Source organism: Patiria miniata, unplaced genomic scaffold (assembly GCF_015706575.1).
Source record: "Patiria miniata isolate m_02_andy unplaced genomic scaffold, ASM1570657v1 HiC_scaffold_26, whole genome shotgun sequence".
Lineage (NCBI taxonomy): Eukaryota > Metazoa > Echinodermata > Asteroidea > Valvatida > Asterinidae > Patiria > Patiria miniata.
The window spans coordinates 8,222,857-8,241,533 of record NW_024037065.1 but is presented as its reverse complement, the minus strand read 5'-3'; the positions used below and the strand labels follow the sequence as shown (position 1 = coordinate 8,241,533).

Here is an 18,677-nt window from a genome sequence, read left to right as displayed (position 1 = left end):
GGACTCGAACCCCTGACCATAATTCACAAACCCTAACCACTAGGCCTCACTTCCCTTTAATACAGCAGGATAAATGACATTAGAGACCAGAGTTGTAATGACTCGAGTCAATGACTCAACTCGAGTCTGACTCGAGTCTGACCCGAGTCACAATTTTTGGTGATTCGAATCACCTCGAGTCCCTATGGGTAAATTACTCGACTGGACTCGAGTCGCAAGAATCAGTGAGTTGTTACAACTCTGTTAGAGACAGAGATTTTAGCTGCTTTGTGCCAAAATGGCAACATTGAGCTATATACTCATCTAGTTCGATGAGAGCTGAGATTGTCTTTGGAATGTTCACTGGCCCAATGAGCAGGGTAATAAAGATGTAGTGCCTTAAGTACCAATACCTGTGGATATATGTGTTTATAATACACATTCATAAATACCTTAGACAGTTTACCCATTCCTATTGGTCGAGAGACCGTCACGTGGCCGGTCTTAAACGGATGATAAAGACATGGCTAGCTGGTCTTACCCTTGCCTTCGGCTCGCGTAATTATCAGCACCCAAATTCCAAGCGGTCATGAACAGAGTGATTAAAACCTCCCAAGCAGATATTTATTCCCTTATTATTACTATTATTATTCTTTCTCACCTGCAGCAACTACGTCCTTGACTTCTAGGTTGGAGTCCACCGCCATGAACCCAATGATGGAGAAGATGACGATACCCGAGAAGACGCTCGTAAAAGCACAGGACAGGCTGATGACCAAGGTATCTCTGTTTTATTTTTAGTCAATCGGAGGAAGGAGGGCAGGTGATGAAACAGAAAAAAGAATCGATTAGTGCAAGGAAACAATCTCATTCAAAAAGAAACATTTTAAACAAATTTGGAGAATGCAAGTTTTGAGTTTCCAGCTAGAAAAAAAAAGAAAGATACAAAAAAAAAATGTAAATCCAAAAAGCAGATACTTGGAGGCCGCGAAGCTCCTTGCTCTACTCTGAAGATGGAACAGACTGCCCGGAGATTGTATGCTTTACAAACTCTTTGGGTCGCAGAATCCTGTAAGGACTCCAAAAGCCTTTCCAGAAGACTACCGAGGAACTAGGCGCACCTCCCAGAGGCTTCCAAGACATAGTTTGAAGATGCTGAAACAAGGAGTAACTCTTCCGTTCAGCTTCCCTTTTAGGAGAGCTGGATTTGGGAACAATTGGGGGAGGGGAGGCGATTCGCGTAAATTTGGTGGCAGCTTGAAGGCACCAAACAGAAAAATGTTCTGATGAGCTTCATTTGTTGGAGAGCTGTGGTGGATGCTTCCAGGAAAATCTCCCTTGAGATTTCCCCTCCGACGGTCTCTTGGAAGCATCTGGGAGCTTGGCGGGGTAGTTCCTGGAGTCCTGTGGACAAGCTTGATAGAGCTGCACTCGCATGCGAACCTTGTACACACACACACTCTCTCTCTCGCTCTCTCTCAAAATGGTTTCCTGGACCCTTCCAATAAGCTTTCTCAGAGAATAGGAAGAAAAGGGAGATTTCCCAGAGTTTTGGTCACTGATGATCGCAGATGTTTTAGAAAACTGTGCTTTAGGATCTATAGCTCAGAGCAAATGGCATGACACAGAGTTGCCCCTTGAAATCTTGAAACAGCTTCCAAGCTACTTTCTGTGAGACGATGGCAACAAGGCAAGCTTCGTAAGTTGTGTAAAGTCCTTCATAGTTCATACACGGACACGTATGTGCAAAAACAAACTAACTACTACAGGGCATTTGGGACAAACGCAACAGTGAAAAGTGTGTCGTGTGTGAAATATTTCCAAGTCTAGTGTCCATAATTTTTTTTGGCCAGCTTTTAGGAAGTGTCCAGGAAACCTGTTGAGTGAAAAATCCAGATGATTTGTCCTCCTTTTTTCTTATCCTTTGCACGCAAAAAACCACAAGTCTTGATCCATACAGCCGCCGCCGGAGCCCGTGCGTCTCCAATTTTTGTTAAACAAGAGGGGTCGCTGATTTGATGGTGGTTTTTACCTCACAATGGAACAATCGCAAAGGCACGATCGACGTGTCCCATTGTCGTGGTAGACGGCACAGCACGGCCTTGCAGACACAGGGTTTTATAGCCTTCTGCCGTATCAAAGAGATATTTATTTTACCGTGTAAGCACCCTGCAGAACACTTTTCTCTTTTTTTGTGTTTGCAACCAATGGGCAGACGCAAAACGTCACTTGTTGCAAACTGCCCATTGTATTTGTTTGATGTTGTGTCTGTCTGCTGGCCTGTCCACATGGAAGGTTAGCTGATGACAAATTTGCATTACAAAACACAGGGAACTATTACTCCATTGTTTCTCAGCACTTTTTTTTTTTTTTTTTTTTTACAGCTTATAGTAACCTTAGTTTTCAGTGGCCGACTTTTCATGTGAATAGGAAATAAATGAATAGCATGATTATGTACTGAAGGAGTTGCCAAGATAGCTCGTGATTTTGTGTTGCATTTTATCATCAACTGTAAGAAGCCAAAACGCACAATGATGAAACCTATGCCATATGACATACATGTATGTACATGTACGGTACATGTAAATGACCGTAATGAAGAAAACGGTGAGCGTTTTTTTTCCCCAGTTCACATCTATGCCTCGTAATGTAGATGGCATGTAGTGATTATCTGAATGCGAGTTTTGTATGTTCTTTGCGGTGCATAGATGAACGACTATTGTGCGATGGATTATAGATCTGAGTTTTACAAGAATTAGTCAAAATTTGTGGATAACACTGCACTCTGTCGTACGCGATTTCATCATTATGCTTTGTATGTGAACAAGCCGTGCACTTTTTAAATTTAAACCGTCAACCAAAGCATGGCCTCCATGGCGAACCATAGACTGGCGCAGAAGAAAAAAGAAAAAAGAGAAAAACAATTCATGCTCCAGTTGACTCAAATTTAAAGGGCATATTTCACAGTGGTGTGTACAAATGTCACTGCGGACCAAAAACTCAATGTTTGCAGGGGATTTTAGTAAGAATGCCAAATCTGGCAAAACGAAAAATAATCAAAGTAAACCAAATTGGATATTATAAAGTTTTTCACGAAGAAAATCCTTCAAGGCTTTGTACAAACTTTAGTTAAAAAAATTTTTTTCAACCAAATCCCCACGCAACCAATTCCTTTGAGGTCGGAAATATTTTTTTGTTTCTTTTCTTACCTGACTGCTCGGATCCTATGGAAATCATTCAGTTTTGTAATAATGTTATGTGTTATAGTTTGTTATATTGTGAATGATACTACAAACAGTATATATCAGCATAGTTTTTGTTTTTAGTAAATACTTAATTATACAATAAAATAAATTTTTAGCGGAGAAGCATAGATTTCCTTTTGGTTGGTTAGATAGCCCAATGATTAAATAAGGTTTCATTACATTTTTTTTTATATATTACATGTATACCCACACTCAAATCTAAAAAAGTTTAATATAAAGTTGAGAGAATCTGTTTTATCTGTTAAAAGTTTTTTTTGTGTGAATAACCCGAAAAGCTTCAATATATACCAGTGTTTGTAGTATCATATGCGTGACTGTTTATGTAAGTGGGCAAAACACACACGTAGGCTGTCTTCCAAAGTTGTCCTGCCTGTCTTCAAGAAGATATAAATTTGAAAATTCATTAGTAGAGAGTTTTCAAAACGCCTTGCCTTCAAAATGAGCTGCTACAACAATCGCTTGAAACTTGTATGGAATTGTGCCCTGTATATTGCAGGCATTTTCACTTCACTTGTACAATCGGAGATTTAGTTTTCCTTAAGGCCCTTCTCTCAATTCATATCTGGGACGAGTTCCTGACAAGTTGCGGGTAGAATCATTCACTTTGTCCGAAGGAAGCTCTGCCTTTGTCCCGGACATGTTCCGGAGAAACATATATGTGATGCAATCAACCTAATTAAGTCGTTTATCGACCCTGGTAATTTTTTTTAGTTTTTGTTTTTTTTACAGATTTGAAAAGAGCACAATCTCAGCATTACTGCTGTGAAAACCGCATGTTGATACCATCTTTAATTGAAAAATTATGGAAGTCGGAAAACACCAAGAGTTGTGATGAAGTGATGTGATGAAGTGGCCCTATTTTGGCCCGAATGTGATGTAGTGGCCCTATTTTGGCCTGAATCTCCAAATGAAAGTTCCCGACAAAGGACTTATTTAACTTGATTGCATCAAATATTAGCAACTGCTCGACTCATAACTGCTGGACTCGTGACTGACAACTTCATTGCTGGAAGATTGCCGAGAAGTTGTTCGGAATCCTGCAACTTATATACAAATACAATGTCCGCAACTTGTTCGGAAGTCGTCCCGGATACGAAGTAAAACGGGCCCTTAATCAAATCAACAATTTTTTGTTTTCCTGCTTTTCAATATTTTTTTTTAAGTAAAGAACTACTTACTGACTGAAATAGTGCACATAAAGCCAAGCTTCAAACAATTACCAAGATTCTGTGCAGTCTGTAAAAACGTCTATACAAATTGTGCACTACAATTAAACACTGCCTGTCATATTTTTTTTGGGGCCCAAACAGCAAACATGTCAGAACCATCAAGTTAATGAATCATAGATTCACATGTACACCTAGATCACATCGCAATTCTTTTGTCATTTTTGCGCAAACCCGTGGCGATACAATGTTTCCCCATTTGGACGCGCATGAAACTGCACAGAATTTCTCAACAGCCAGACGGCTGTTTCATGTAGCGGCTCATTTCAAACGCAATCTCACAATTTTTTGGCCATACATTACAAGAGTCCTTCTGGACTTTCAACAGCTACCAACAACACATTGAAGTTTGCAGTTTGACCTTTTCAGAAGTTGAACCTTAAAATGGCAACATGCCAGAACGAATCACGCCATTTCCAACTTTGACCGACTTATCGCATGATTGCAATCATTTGTTTATGGGTTACTGGTTTATTTAAACAAAACAAAAAAAACACACTGGTTGGACAGTTTTGGGAGTATTCGCTAAATGTTTTGAAAATATTCCAGTGAATAAAACTCAATCTTGTCAACGTGGGAAAAAAAAAATCATCTGTGACATTCTATATTCGTCTTGCTTGCGATAATCAAACCATGGTGATGAGGATTTTTAATCACTTCTGTTGGGTTATGGAGAATATGACTGAAGCATTGGTTGTATGACCAATGAAAAGAATAAGCAAACGATTTAAGTATTCCGCCGCGAAAACTGGACATGTTTTTTTTCTCAAGCGTCTGAAAATGTCAAACTGGAATGACAAATTTGTACACAAAACAAAAACATGTGAAAAGTACTTCGGATGCCTGTGGGAGCATATATGAAAAAATTACCAGTGAACAAATTGTTCCGTCCAAAAATTTTGGAGTGACTAACGCCCGTCTTTATAATTTGCGCCACAAGTAAAATCTCATGATATTTTTGTTTGTCTTCAATTCTATTGTTTCCCCCAAATGATGGCATATTTACAGTATGCCCCAAAGTGTGAATCGTAAACAATTTTTTTCAACTTATTAGCTCAACAGAAGTACCTTGACATGTTTTTGGATGGGCTGATTGTACGGTATGTCTTCAAAAAAAAAAAAAAAAATGTGTGAAGTAAAATTCCGTGACAATTTTACAAAAAAAGGATTGCATTATGAGATGATTTTCTTTTAAAAAAGTTTCTCCAAAACTTTTCGCAATTTTTAATCATTCTCCTTAAATTGACGTCTTTTCCATGCGCTTTTTTCTTCTGACGACATACCGTACATTTGAGGAGGCATGATGTTCATGCATGCGTTCATACCAGCAGCAGTCATGAGGGTTTTTAATGACTGAATGGATTTGGCCGAGTTGATAAATATGTATTTAGTTCATTTCAAAACAATTTTTTAGGTTTTCCCCCTATTTTCTTCAAAAATTTCTCTGCCTTGAAAATTAAAATTTTTCTTAGACGACTCCAGAATAAGCAGAACAACACCAAAGTATCAAAGTTATTTTCAAAAGTTAGACTTCTTGTCCAGAATCCCCACCCTGATTCCACTACTGGTTTGAAACTTCTTCCTGCTCAAGCCAACATTGCACAGGTCCCCGCCGACGGGATACCTACCGAAAGGTGTTTGTGTGGAACTTGTTGTAGCTGGCCAGGGTGTGAATGCCACCCCATCCGGCCCCGTAGGAGAAGAACACCTGCGTGGCTGCTGCCTTCCAGACCTGGTACATGGAAATCAAAACAATGCACTCAAATGTCAGATGGTTATTGATACAGTAGCTGTTGATGAACAGTAGCTGTTGATAAACAGTACCTGTGACCGACCCAAGGTCACAAGTTGTGACATGGAATCACTGTTCTTGACCTGGGTCACATGTCATGACCTTGGGTGCCATGTCATAACCTGAGTCATAACGTGAGTCACGCTGTGACCTTCGGTCACGTCGTAACCTAGGATTAAAGGTCATGACCTTGGGTCACATGTAATGACCTTGAATTAAACATGTCATGACCTTGAGTCACATACCATGGCCTTGGGTCACATGTCATGACCTTGGGTCACTGGTGTCGCCCGCCACGACCTTGGGTCCAGGTTGTAACATTTGATCCTTGGTGTTTGCGTTAGGTCACAGTTCATGACCGCAGGCTCAGTTTCACCTTTGACACCATGATGCATTTATTAGATCTCAATGAACCAGCCTCGACAAATGGGCGCGTGCGCGTTCCTTCACTAAACCCTGGCCGTGAGGAGCATGTAAACAACAACAACCGGCTATTCAGAGCGTACTGCAAGCGTATTTCGAAGACTGCACTCCATATATGTACTCGTGCGTTATCTCCTGCACGTCACGTTACGTACGAGCATTTTTGTTAAAAAGACTGTGCGATGCCTGTACGAAATGGATTATGGAAATCTCTTTTTTTTCACCCCAAAAAACATGCATCTTGGTTGTAAAGGGACGACAGAGGTACGTACATTTAATATAAATCCTTGCTAAATAATGTGACGTCGAAATCTCATGTTTGAAAGGATTGTTAATTCTACACAAACAAAACTTCCAAAATGTCAAGCACTGCGATACATCGACTGCGGTCCTAATTTAAATGTGCCAATATTTGGCACATTTTTAAATGACACAATTCCAAGGGTTAAGATCGCACAATGCATGACGGGAACCAACAGGGCGCAGCAAGATCGTACCCATGGAAACGAGGTTGTCAATGAAACTATGCCTGATGGATGGTGCATGTGTGGATGGAGACAATAGGACGGTACCAGTGCCGGTCCAGTGGCAGTCCAACCCACAGGATTCGGATGGATGGTTTGGAGAATGACTTTCAGAAGTGCCATAAACATCCTCTTACCTTACATGTACTTTCCCAATATCTTCAATCTTTATCTCTTCATTGTGAGGCAATCTCACCAAATCAGTCGGAACACACCATACAGAAACAACAGAGTACATGTCACATGAACATACAAAGACATGCAATAATCCTAACAGTCTTGAATCCTCCAATTTTAATATGATTTTGCACACCCCCTAGGGAGTTAGGGATAATGGTTCATGAGTTGGCCTTGCTAGATACACTTTTACTTCTTTTTTTTACATTTAATGAGCCCCAAAACCTTGGTCAACAAAAAGCTGTGATAAACACCGGGTTGGCCTAAAGTTGAAAAGGAAGTTAAAGAGGTTGTGGAATGCTCAAAGACATTTCCGTCATTTTTCGGGTATATGTAGCCTAAGGTGTGATGAAATAAAAACGACTATTGTTTCCGTCATGAAATGAGTACAAAAGGTACTTTTGAGAGCTGTTTTTCAGGTCCAGTTTCGACCCGAACGTGCAACTGTGTAAAAGTCGTCGTTGCGGGCAGCAAACAAAACACAGTAAATCGTGACGTAATAAACAGGACTCGTGTATGCTACTGTGCATCGGGAGTCCTGTTTATTACGTCACGACTTGCTGCCCGCAACGACGACATTTACACAGTTGCACGTTCGGGTCGAAACTGGACCTGAAAAACAGCTCTCAAAAGTACCTTTTGTACTCATTTCATGACAGAAACAATAGTCGTTTTTATTTCATCACACCTTAGGCTACATATACCCGAAAAATGACGGAAATGTCTTCGAGCATTCCACATCCTCTTTAACTGCAAAGGAGGTTACAATAAAAAATAAGGTATCAATATGAAATATTGCAGACTTACATTGGCAGACAGCAGCTTGTCAAACTGGGGGGTGAGGAAGAAGATAATGCCCTCCTTGGCTCCCGTCAGCGTCACGCCGCGCACGAAGAGAACAAACAGCACAAGGAACGGGAAAGTGGCCGTGAAGTACACCACCTGCGAAAGGAGACAAGTCAAGCCGCCATGAGGGAAAGTGCACAAAAACAAAACCTACTTCTGATGTTATTTCAAGAGAAGGCCGCTGTGGATTCCACTCAGAGGTATCCCCTGCAAGGTAAGAAAGTAAGGGGAGGAGGGGTGATCTGATACACCATGCCCTCTGGAGACATGCACACAATAGGGAACAAAAGATTGTATACGTCTCCACAGGGCAATTTCTGTAGATGAATACATCTCCACAAGGATTTCACGAAATAGATATATGGATTATACTCAAAAACTAGGAATTTCCAAGGTACGTTGATCTGTCGCAAATGGTAGAGTTTTCGAAAAGGGATATTAAGTCCGAATTTCAGCCAAGCAAATTACCGGTACATATGTAATTCTGGTTATAAAATACCGGTAAGAGCATTTTGAAACTGTACTTTCAAACTTGAAAACTTTAGTACAGGAGAACAAAGAAATGTCTCCACAAGGATACAAATTTCAGTATGTGTGTTTCTTTTCTGTTTTTCATTACTTTCCACATAGAAATCAATGTGTAGAAGGCTCATCCTCTAAAAATAAGTCTTGAAAACAGCTCATTTTCCCCTGTGGTCCCCCCCCCCCAACAAAAAAAACCGAGCCAAACATATAAACATAAGCAATACACATTATGCACATATTATCAATGCAATGCATGGTACGTACACGTACATGTACACAGATTACCAATTTTTCAGATAAGTCCTATTCACTAACAAAAATATACACCTCTTGAATGTTTACATTATCTATCAGAGGTTATCTGGAGGGTAAATATACATTGCAAGTATGCATTCCGGTGGCCCAGTTATGCAAACTATTGAAGCAAACTCACTGAAGGAAAACACAAATGCAGAAATATCTCGGGGAAATTATGGCAATATTTTCACCTTTCTGAGAATAGTATACAAATATTGAATGCTTCTAGTGGTGTAGTAGAACTAGCCTCCCGAGGTGATCCATGGACATTCTATAAATAGAATGGTCCATGGATCACCGAGGAAGGCTAGTTTTACTTCACCACGAGATAAAGCATTCAATATTTGTTTTATAACACTTCACCCACAGATTCTGCTTGATTTTAATATTTTAAATTATTCAAATCTGAACACAGTTGAAATAAACTTCAATTTCAATACAAAATTGGTGGAAAATGTATTTCTCTCTTTGAAACTACCCCTTCACGAAATGTTTGAACCCAACTCTGCGGCACGCTCTCTTTGGAACAATACGCGCTACGCACAACGCGCAATGCGAACACCAGCATCCATTTGCACACAAATACCGCGCCGTGGAAATAGTACTTTGGTTGCTAATGGTATAGTACTTTGGTTGCTATGGGTATAGTACTTTTGGCCGTGCACAGAAAGATAGCAAAATTAGAAAGTAACATGTGACTCGCTCTCGACCAATCAAGACGCAGAATCTGTGGGCGAGGTGTTATAATGCACAATGCTACCATGAGGCAGCACGCATAATTAAACAGTATTACATGTACATAATTTGCTGTACAATTGCAGTAAAATGTCAAAACCATATGGCAGTGCCACTGATGAAGCAGTGCCATGCCAATGCGCATATAATGAAGCATTATACAATTGCTCCTTAGTGGAAAGCCGCGTGTACAATAGGCTTTTTCACGAGTCGGCCATATTAAATTTAAGGCAAGGTCAAAATCTTCCTTTTTTGGAATTTGCGAATGTAAACGAAAGCAATGACATACGGTTAATTACAAATTAAAACCAGCCTGCTTTGATGAATAATTTAAAATGTGATCAAAATACCAATATTTTAATGTCGGCCATATCAAATTGCAAGTAAGGTCAAAATCTTCATTTTTGGAACTTGCGAATGTAAACGAAAGCAATGACATACGGTTAATTACAAATTAAAACCAGCCTGCTTTGATGAATAATTTAAAATGTGATTAAAATACCTATATTTTAAGCAACATTTTAAAAAAACATGTGGAACGCATAAATAGTCGGGCACCAATCCTATTCAACAGTTTACAGTATACAAAATACATTAAGGGAACATGATCAAAAATATCTTCCTTGTGAATAAGGTCTATTGCGATAAAACATCCTGCTCAAGGACAGTTGCATATAAACATGTGTGTATATGGAATACCTTTCCTGAGGATTTGACTCCCTTGATGATACAGAAGAGCACCAGGACCCACGCTCCAGCAAAACACAGCAGCAACGGCCACTGGATGGAGCCAATGTCGTCTAGTCCTTCCGAAATGTTCAGAACGCGGTATCTGCAACAAAAACCCCAAACCACTCAAAATGAACAATTGATTAACAAAATTCCTGTTCCAACCCTAATCTTCCAACATCCTTCAATGTCCACCAGGAGGAATTGGAGGATTTTGTGGGATCGAGGAAGGTAGAGAACAGCCACTATTAATAATATGGACAGAATAATTGAGTTCCAACCACAATCTTCCAACATCCGTCAAAATAAATCAAGAGGTTGGAGAATTTTGTAAGATTGAGGAAGGTAGAGCTCGGACACTAACTTTGGCAGAATAATTGAGTTCCAATCCTAATCTTCCAACATCTTTCAAAATCCACCAAATTTCATTGGTGTTTGAATAGAGTGAAGCCATCTACCACAACATATTTATTTCATTGAATTCTTACAAGAAACGTCACAGACTTTTATCAATGAGTACTGACCATCAAAACCTATGTCAGAATGTGTGACATCCATAACAGTTGTTTACAGTGCTTATATAAATATCTCATCAATTAATTGAGCTATTAAACTGCAAATTAACCAAGTCCTGTTGTACATTATGGCCTAAACTAAAATTGTGCCGAACAATAAAATTTGCTTCCACTACAATTTTTCAACTTGGTCAGTAGCCTCTGAATGTACACGTAAAGTCCGTAACAATGGAAATGACAAAATGTTATCCCACCAACAAGTTTTTTCCTATCATTTATGTTGCATTCCCCACACTCTTGAACAAATTTGGTTTTTCTCTTTCTATTAACCGTTACAATCCCCATCCAATCATACTCCAACACCAGGGTTTGTTGGAATCTGTTGGAGTGGGTACTGCACTAGTAAACTGATTATGCTTTACATGGGGTTAGGCCTATACCATAATCGGAGTGCAAGTGTACAATTTACCATATGGTGTTGGAATTTGTAGGAGTAAGGAAGGTCCCTAGTAAATCACTCTAGAAGAATAGGGTTAATGGTAATAAAAAATGTAAACAGATCTATTCAGCTACATGTAGATCACAAGGGTTTTGTTGACTGTTCACTCAACAAGCTTCCACAGAAATCCCCCGGTAGGCAAAAAGTGGTGCAATCATACATATTTATATTTGACTAACAAGTCCAATATTATAAATGTACATATAGATTTAGGTCAGGTCCTGAACAAACAGATAATATTAGGTTTTAAACGAATGTCGTGAAAACTTTTAGAATTTCAAAGGTCAACTGAAAACATAATAACAAATGTCTTCAAAATAAACAAACAGTTTAAAACTGGGTGGGTATTGAACTGTTCAAAAGGATTGAAGTCAATGTCAGGAAACTTTTTTAGCTTTTCAGATTTTACATTTTTTTTAGCGTGAGGTGGTTGTTTACTTTCAAAAAATAACAGATAAAATGCAGATAAGCATGTTGACTTGGCACGTTGCCAACAGATACAGTAGCACTTGACAAACATTGATTTTCAATCAAGACTACAGAAAGTTGTACAATTTGATGTATTGCATTAAAAAGCTTGTTAAGGTCATGTACATGTGCAAACATTAAAAATTGAAACTACCAAATGATTATGAAATAGGCCTACATCACTTGACTGTATTAGCCCTAGCTCCCTAGGCCTTTTTGCTAGGATGTAGCCTCAATCCTGCAAAGTCCTCCAATTGGCCCCATGGAAAAATAGCATATACACGTAACCTCAATCCTGCAAATTCCTCCGTTATTTCTTGAATATGGTCCGTGGAGGGGTGACCACTGCCTGAATCCTGCAAAATCCTCCGGCTATGACTGTCAATAGGCTGAGGCAGAGGCAGTGACATCCTGGAGCAGTATGGAGGTTGTCAAGTATAATCAAGGACTAAATTTATGCACGGCTGAGCATAAACAACACAAGGTCCGGCCCAAGACCTTGACACAGTGCGTACTCCGAAATCAGCAACGCACTTTTGCCATGTAACCTCAATCCTGCAAATTCCTCCAATTTGCAAAAAGGATTTTGGAGGATTCAGGGCGGTTAGGGTTAAAGTAAATAGTCTCAAGCATCCTGTGAAATCGTTGCACCTGGTGTGTTGTTATTTTCAAGAAAAGTGGAATTTTGTATCATTTTTGGCCAACTATCATTGGGGAAAAATGTTGTTGTTTTCAAATACTGCCCTCAATAGACCGATTGTAGTTAGTCCACATTTTGTTTGCAATTGGTAACATACCCATGAATGGCCATAAGCCAGCTGGTCTGATTCCCTGACCTGAATTGCCCCGACATCTATAAATTGCCCTGTTTCGTCTGAAGCGTGGGGTCAGGCAACCAGACTACAAGAACAGCATTATTTCTTCTTCTTTTTTCGGCATCCATGAACACAAAACTTTAAATGGGTCGGTGGAACGATATTTGCTATAAAATACTAACCCCCAAATCCGTCCAATTCTGGAAATTACAGCAAAAGCAAATTTTTTATTTAGCTTTAATCAGGCATTTTATATTCAAACAGAATCATGAGAGAAAAGTTTTAAAAAGACCAAACAATGCTTGTACCACAAACTGCAGTTCACGTGCAAAAAAAGACTTCTTAATATGCGCATATTTTGAACACATTCTCATACCAATTTCATTAGGCTTGAAAGTCCTAACCATAACTCCCTCTTTTGCCAGGATGCAACCTCAATCCTGCAAAATCCTCCTTTACTTATTGCATGTGGCCCTTCGAGAGATGACCACTGCCTCAATCCTACAAAATCTTCCAGCAATCAATGTCAATTTGCTGAGGCAGAGCCAGTGACATCCTGGAGCAGTGCGGAGGATTTCAAGTATAATCTAGGCCTTAATTTATGCACAGCTGAGCATAAACATAACAAGGTCTGGCCCAAAACCTTGACACAGTGCATCCTCGGAAATCAGCAACACACTTTTTAACATTAAGCCTCAATCCTGCAAAATCCTCCATTTTGCAAAGAGGATTTTGGAGGATTGGGGAAGGTTATTTTAAGCATTATACCACATGATGAAATTATGTTTGGGCATAGAACGTTTCTGATGATTTACCCAACGCCTCAACGGAAATTTCATACTGCAAATTAGCGCGAGTTTTTCATTCTGCATATGACAGAATGACAGAATTATGCTAGCCCAATAATGCCGTTATAAATAAAAGTAAGGAAATATAGAAATAGTTGTGTAACAACTGGAGAATTGGTGAGGAAAAAAATGAATAAATTTACTTCCAAAACTCCTCAGTTGCCCGGACTCTGCGTTGCTCTGGTTGCGCCGTTGCATTCAGAGTTCCGTTGCCCGTTCCGTTCACGAACAGGTCATAGCTGTCCAGTGTGGATGTCTCGTTCAGGTCCTCAGGGTCATAGGTCATCAGATAATCGGACGGGACACTTCCGTTTCCTTTAGAAGAGGAAGTGGAGAAAAAACAAATATTTCTTATGTAAGCCTCTTTATGTTAGTCTCCACAAGGGATTTAAGGAGGGTAGGCAACCCAGCTTATTTTTGTTGTCCAGTAGGCATGGGCCCAGCCAGGATTTGGTGGAAGGGGGAGGGGGGGGGGGAGTGAGAGAAGAAGTATCGAAAGAACGGGCAAAGTTGACATCTTTGACGCTTGGGAGCACTGTTCAAAGCTGTATTAACCCTAACTCCCTGGCATGATTTACTAGGAACCATACCCATCCTGGCAAATTCCAACACCATATGGGAAACTGTGCACACATATTTCTGACTTAGTTTCTGGAGGTGTGCCAACCCATTGTAAAAGACTGTCAGTTTTAGGGGTACTGTGCCCATCCTGACAGATTCCAACAAAACATGCCGTTGGGGTTTGATGTTTTGTACACAAAGTGATCACCGGCAGCAAACAGCGAGTGCGCGAGCCCTACTCACACACACGACATTTAAGCTCACACGCGACGTTTAACAAGCCCACACACACAACATTTCAAACTCTCGCACACGACGTTTGCCTGTCCATTTTAGAACACCATACTGGTACTACTGTCTTCCTATCTGTTTTTGTTCTGGCAAAAACACATACAACCATGTACATGTACATATGATATACAGTGTACTAAATTGTGACTTGTGGATATTTCAAAATAAAACAAAAATGCAATAAGCCTTTTCAGAGTTCCAACTGCGCGCATTCGTAACCTGTGACAACGCACATTGTTTGTCTCAAATGCCCTTTGACAGTACCCACAATGCACAAACAGCCTATTTGTAAAGTCAGTGGCGCGATGTTGTCAAAGGCCATTTGAGACAAACAATGCGCATTGTCACAGGTTATGAATGCGAAGTTGGAACTCCGCAAAAGGCTTATTCTACCAAGAAAATGAAGATTATCTGTTTCTTTGTCAACATGCAATGATATCGATATCTTTAGACTGTTAACAATGGAACAAAATTTGTAAACATCAATGAGTACCTGCATACAAAAATAAGGGACCCGGAAAAATTTGTTTAAAATTTAACATTTTTTGATTCATTGGTTTATAAAAACTCTTCTCACAAATTTGTAAAATAGTTCATTTGCTTTAATTATTAATCTTTGATGGCAAATGCGGAAGGTCACTGCATATCTTTTGACCGTCCAATTCAAGCATCTTGCAGTAAGCCAATTGATTATTCATAGGAAATCTAGAATTTGAAATTAAAGGGAAAAAATACAACATTTGCAAACATCAAAAAACGAAATGATCAAATTATCATGAAATACCTTACTGGATTGTGAGGAATGACAGTCTAAAGCATCCTTTAAAATCATGGCTCCTGGTGTGCTGACATTTTCAAGAAAAACTGCATTTTCCAACGCTGGTCGGCCAACCAGCGTTGGAAAAAAACTGGCTTTTTTTCAAAAACTGTTCTTAATTTTTCATATTTAGTTTTCTGAATTTTCTTTGCAATTGATAACACACCTCTGCAGGGTTACAAGCCTGCTAGACTGATTTTCTGACCTTACAATTCCCTAAAGTGTATTAAGTGCTCCGTTTCATCTTATTGGGGTCAGGAATCCAGACTACAAGAACATGATAGGTTTTCTTGGTTTTTCCAGCATCTACAAGCCCAAAACGTGAAACATGTCAGTTCAACATTATTTTCTATAACATACATGTACATGTACTAATCCTCCAAATCCATTTATTCTGAAAATTGAAGCAAAAGCAGATGTTGTACATGTACATTCCCTTTTAAGCGCATGTACCGGAGCTACATGAACACGCAGAAGAAGAAACAAAAAGTGCCACAGCTGCCACAGAATTGAATGTTGCTGCAATTGGTAGTGCATGTTTAGAAGGATTCTGGCCTCACGCCACCATGTTCCCTATGACTCATCATGTGCCTGTTACCCCACCTGATGTCGTTTACATTTTTTAACAGGTCTTGCTGCATTCTTGGCAGCCTGGAATAACATGAATAATGACAAATTGGATTTTTTTTTCCAAGGTGGAATTTATGAATCACGAAAGTCTTTTCCAATTATGGGCGGATGTTTATGTCAAGTTTTTTGGTTAGTTGGTTGCTTTGCTGGCACGACTTTGATGCTACAATGGTCCTAGGGTTGTTAAAGGGAATGTACAACATTTGCTTTTGCTGCAATTTTTCAGAAATAAATGGATTTTGAGGATTAGTATGTTATAGCAAATATTGTTAAATTTACTTTTTTTTTCACGTTTTGGGCTTGTAGATCCTGGTAAAACCAAGAAAACCATTTATGTTCTTGTACCGGTAGTCTGGCTCCCTGACCCCAATTAAGATGAAACAGAGCACTTTATAGACTTTGGGGAATTGTAAGGTCAGAGAGTTAGTCTAGTAGGCTTGTACCCCTTTACAGTTGTCTAATCAATTGCAAAGAAAACACGGAACAACTAATTATGAAAATTAGGAGCACTTTTGCTGTACGTACATGTTTTCATGTACATGCACTTCCTGTTATCAAAATAAGGATGTATGTAATTCCTTACATGCTCATCAAAACTAATCTGGGGAACTGCCAACATAGGGCTGGATAGCTCAGTTGGTAGAGTGCCGATAACAAGTTTCTGTGCTAAACAGCACCATGAAATTAGCCGAAGATCAGTGTCTTACATTGTACATTAACCAAGGTGAAGGAATAATTTTTTTTAACCTACAATGTAGTGACACTTTGAATCTGTTTGAGCATAAGAACAAAATTCTATTGGGTTTCTTTGTAGCAACAATGCAAGTGGTTTTCAATTTTGAATGGCATAAGTGGGAAGTGAAAAACGAGGAAATCAGCTGATCCGAGGAAAAGTTGCATGCCTGTCTAATACAGTCTATTGAGGCTGCTACATATATATACACATGCATGTAGACTAACAGCGATCCTTCAGTGCCATTCTTACAGCTTAAGCTGCCGGATGTCTACATGAATGAGTGTTTAGGAGGGATTAAGCACAAAGACCGGCGGCAACAACAAACAACTTCAAACTCTTGCCAGTAAAGCATGACTGTTCGCTTCAATGAAACGGAACAGTATTACATTCCCCTTTTGAAAACACATTCAGCCACACTAAGGCGGAACCCACAAGTGTAACGTTATAGAATTTAACAAAGGAAACATTTCTTAACATTTTTTCAATTCAAAGCATGATGTTATTTTATTTATATTCTGTAGCAAAACTGTTAGAAAGAAAACTTTTGTTCACTGTCATTTTCAGGTGACATCCGCTAATATGACAAACACATGAAGCGAGAATGGAATTCTTCTGACAGAATTTTATTGTCAAGTAATGGTTTTCGAAATGAAGGGAAAGGAAAAATAGATTTGAAATGGGAAAAAGACAAAAAATCAAGTTTACCTTGGCTTAATGAGATTCTCTCGTAGCAGTCCGGGGTGTTCCAGGTATGGTTGCAGCCTACCCACGGGAGTGGGTTCTGAAAGGACACCACCATGTAGCGAATGGTCCAGGCGATGATCAGGTTGTAGTACAGGCAGAAATAGCCCGACACGACCGCCATAGCCACGCCCACTCCTGAAAACAAAAACAAAAAATAAAATACGAAAAATGAAAGACAATGACAACTCTATTCGCAGAGTACTGATTAACACTAACCTTCCAAAATCCTCCAAATTCCCCTTTGCAATATGGAGGATTTTGCAGGATTGAGGCTATATGGCAAAAGTGTGTGGCAGATTGCGGAGGATGCACTGTTTCAAGGTCTTGGGCCGGACCTTGTGTTGTTTATGCTCAGCCGTGCATAAATTTAGGCATATATTAAACTTGAAATCCTCCGCGCTGCTCCAGGATGTCACTGGCTCCAATGATCACATTCAAGGAATAACGGAGGATTTGGGAGGATTTTGCAGGATTGAGGCTGTATGCAATTTTTACATGGAGGCAGTTGGAGGATTTTGAATGTGGTCCTTGGAGGGGTGACCACCGCCTCAATCCTCCAGCAATCACTGTCAATATGTCGAGGCAGAGCCAGTGACATCCTGGAGCTACCCCCATCATGCCCATAGGGTTTTTTTGGTTTAGGTTTTGAAGATTTTTTTTTTTTCTTCTTGGAATTTTACCACAACATAGTTGATAAAGTAGTCCTTTAACTTACTAAAATAGAATGGCCTTTTTAAATAAGGTTTAAGATCATTATAATTATCACTGTTGAGTCTGTGGTTCTTGTTTAAAAATCATTGTACTCGTTTAAGATGTGTTACGCAACAAAAACTTGACAGAGCAGCAATATCTAGACAAGTAGTCTTTTCTTTAATAAAACAAATGAGACATGATTATTAATCATTCCCCATTGTTTATTATGATTGTATGTTCTTATAATAAAGTATTTCGGTTATTTAGTACCCTAATCTACACAGTGATTCCCATGTTTCAATTTTGAATAATTTATTATTTTTTCAAATCCAAAGTTCCCGAAATCATCAAAAAAACCTGTTAATTCCCAAAATTCCTGGTGAAAACTTTCCAATCTAAAATTCCCGGGAATTTGCAACCCTGATGGTGGATGATCGTACAGGGTGATTTGAAAAAAAAGCGGAACCCAAACCCCAAAAATTATATTTCATCTATATTTAAAAACATATGTAGCGCCAAAAAATAATGACTGGAAAGCCAA

General features: G+C 39.3%; 1 protein-coding gene across 1 annotated transcript in view; it reads right to left on the bottom strand.

Moving 5' to 3' along the window:
• Positions 1 to 18,677, bottom strand: part of LOC119734077 (sodium- and chloride-dependent GABA transporter 1-like) — a 49,489-nt gene that overhangs the window by 12,509 nt on the left and 18,303 nt on the right. Inside the window, exons 4-9 of the mRNA XM_038207441.1 lie at positions 17,405 to 17,578; positions 13,808 to 13,979; positions 10,490 to 10,622; positions 8,195 to 8,329; positions 6,100 to 6,203; positions 641 to 765 (exon numbers count right to left, since the gene is read on the bottom strand). Of these exons, the coding sequence (XP_038063369.1) occupies positions 641 to 765; positions 6,100 to 6,203; positions 8,195 to 8,329; positions 10,490 to 10,622; positions 13,808 to 13,979; positions 17,405 to 17,578 (843 nt within the window). The remainder of the gene's footprint in view (positions 1 to 640; positions 766 to 6,099; positions 6,204 to 8,194; positions 8,330 to 10,489; positions 10,623 to 13,807; positions 13,980 to 17,404; positions 17,579 to 18,677) is intronic.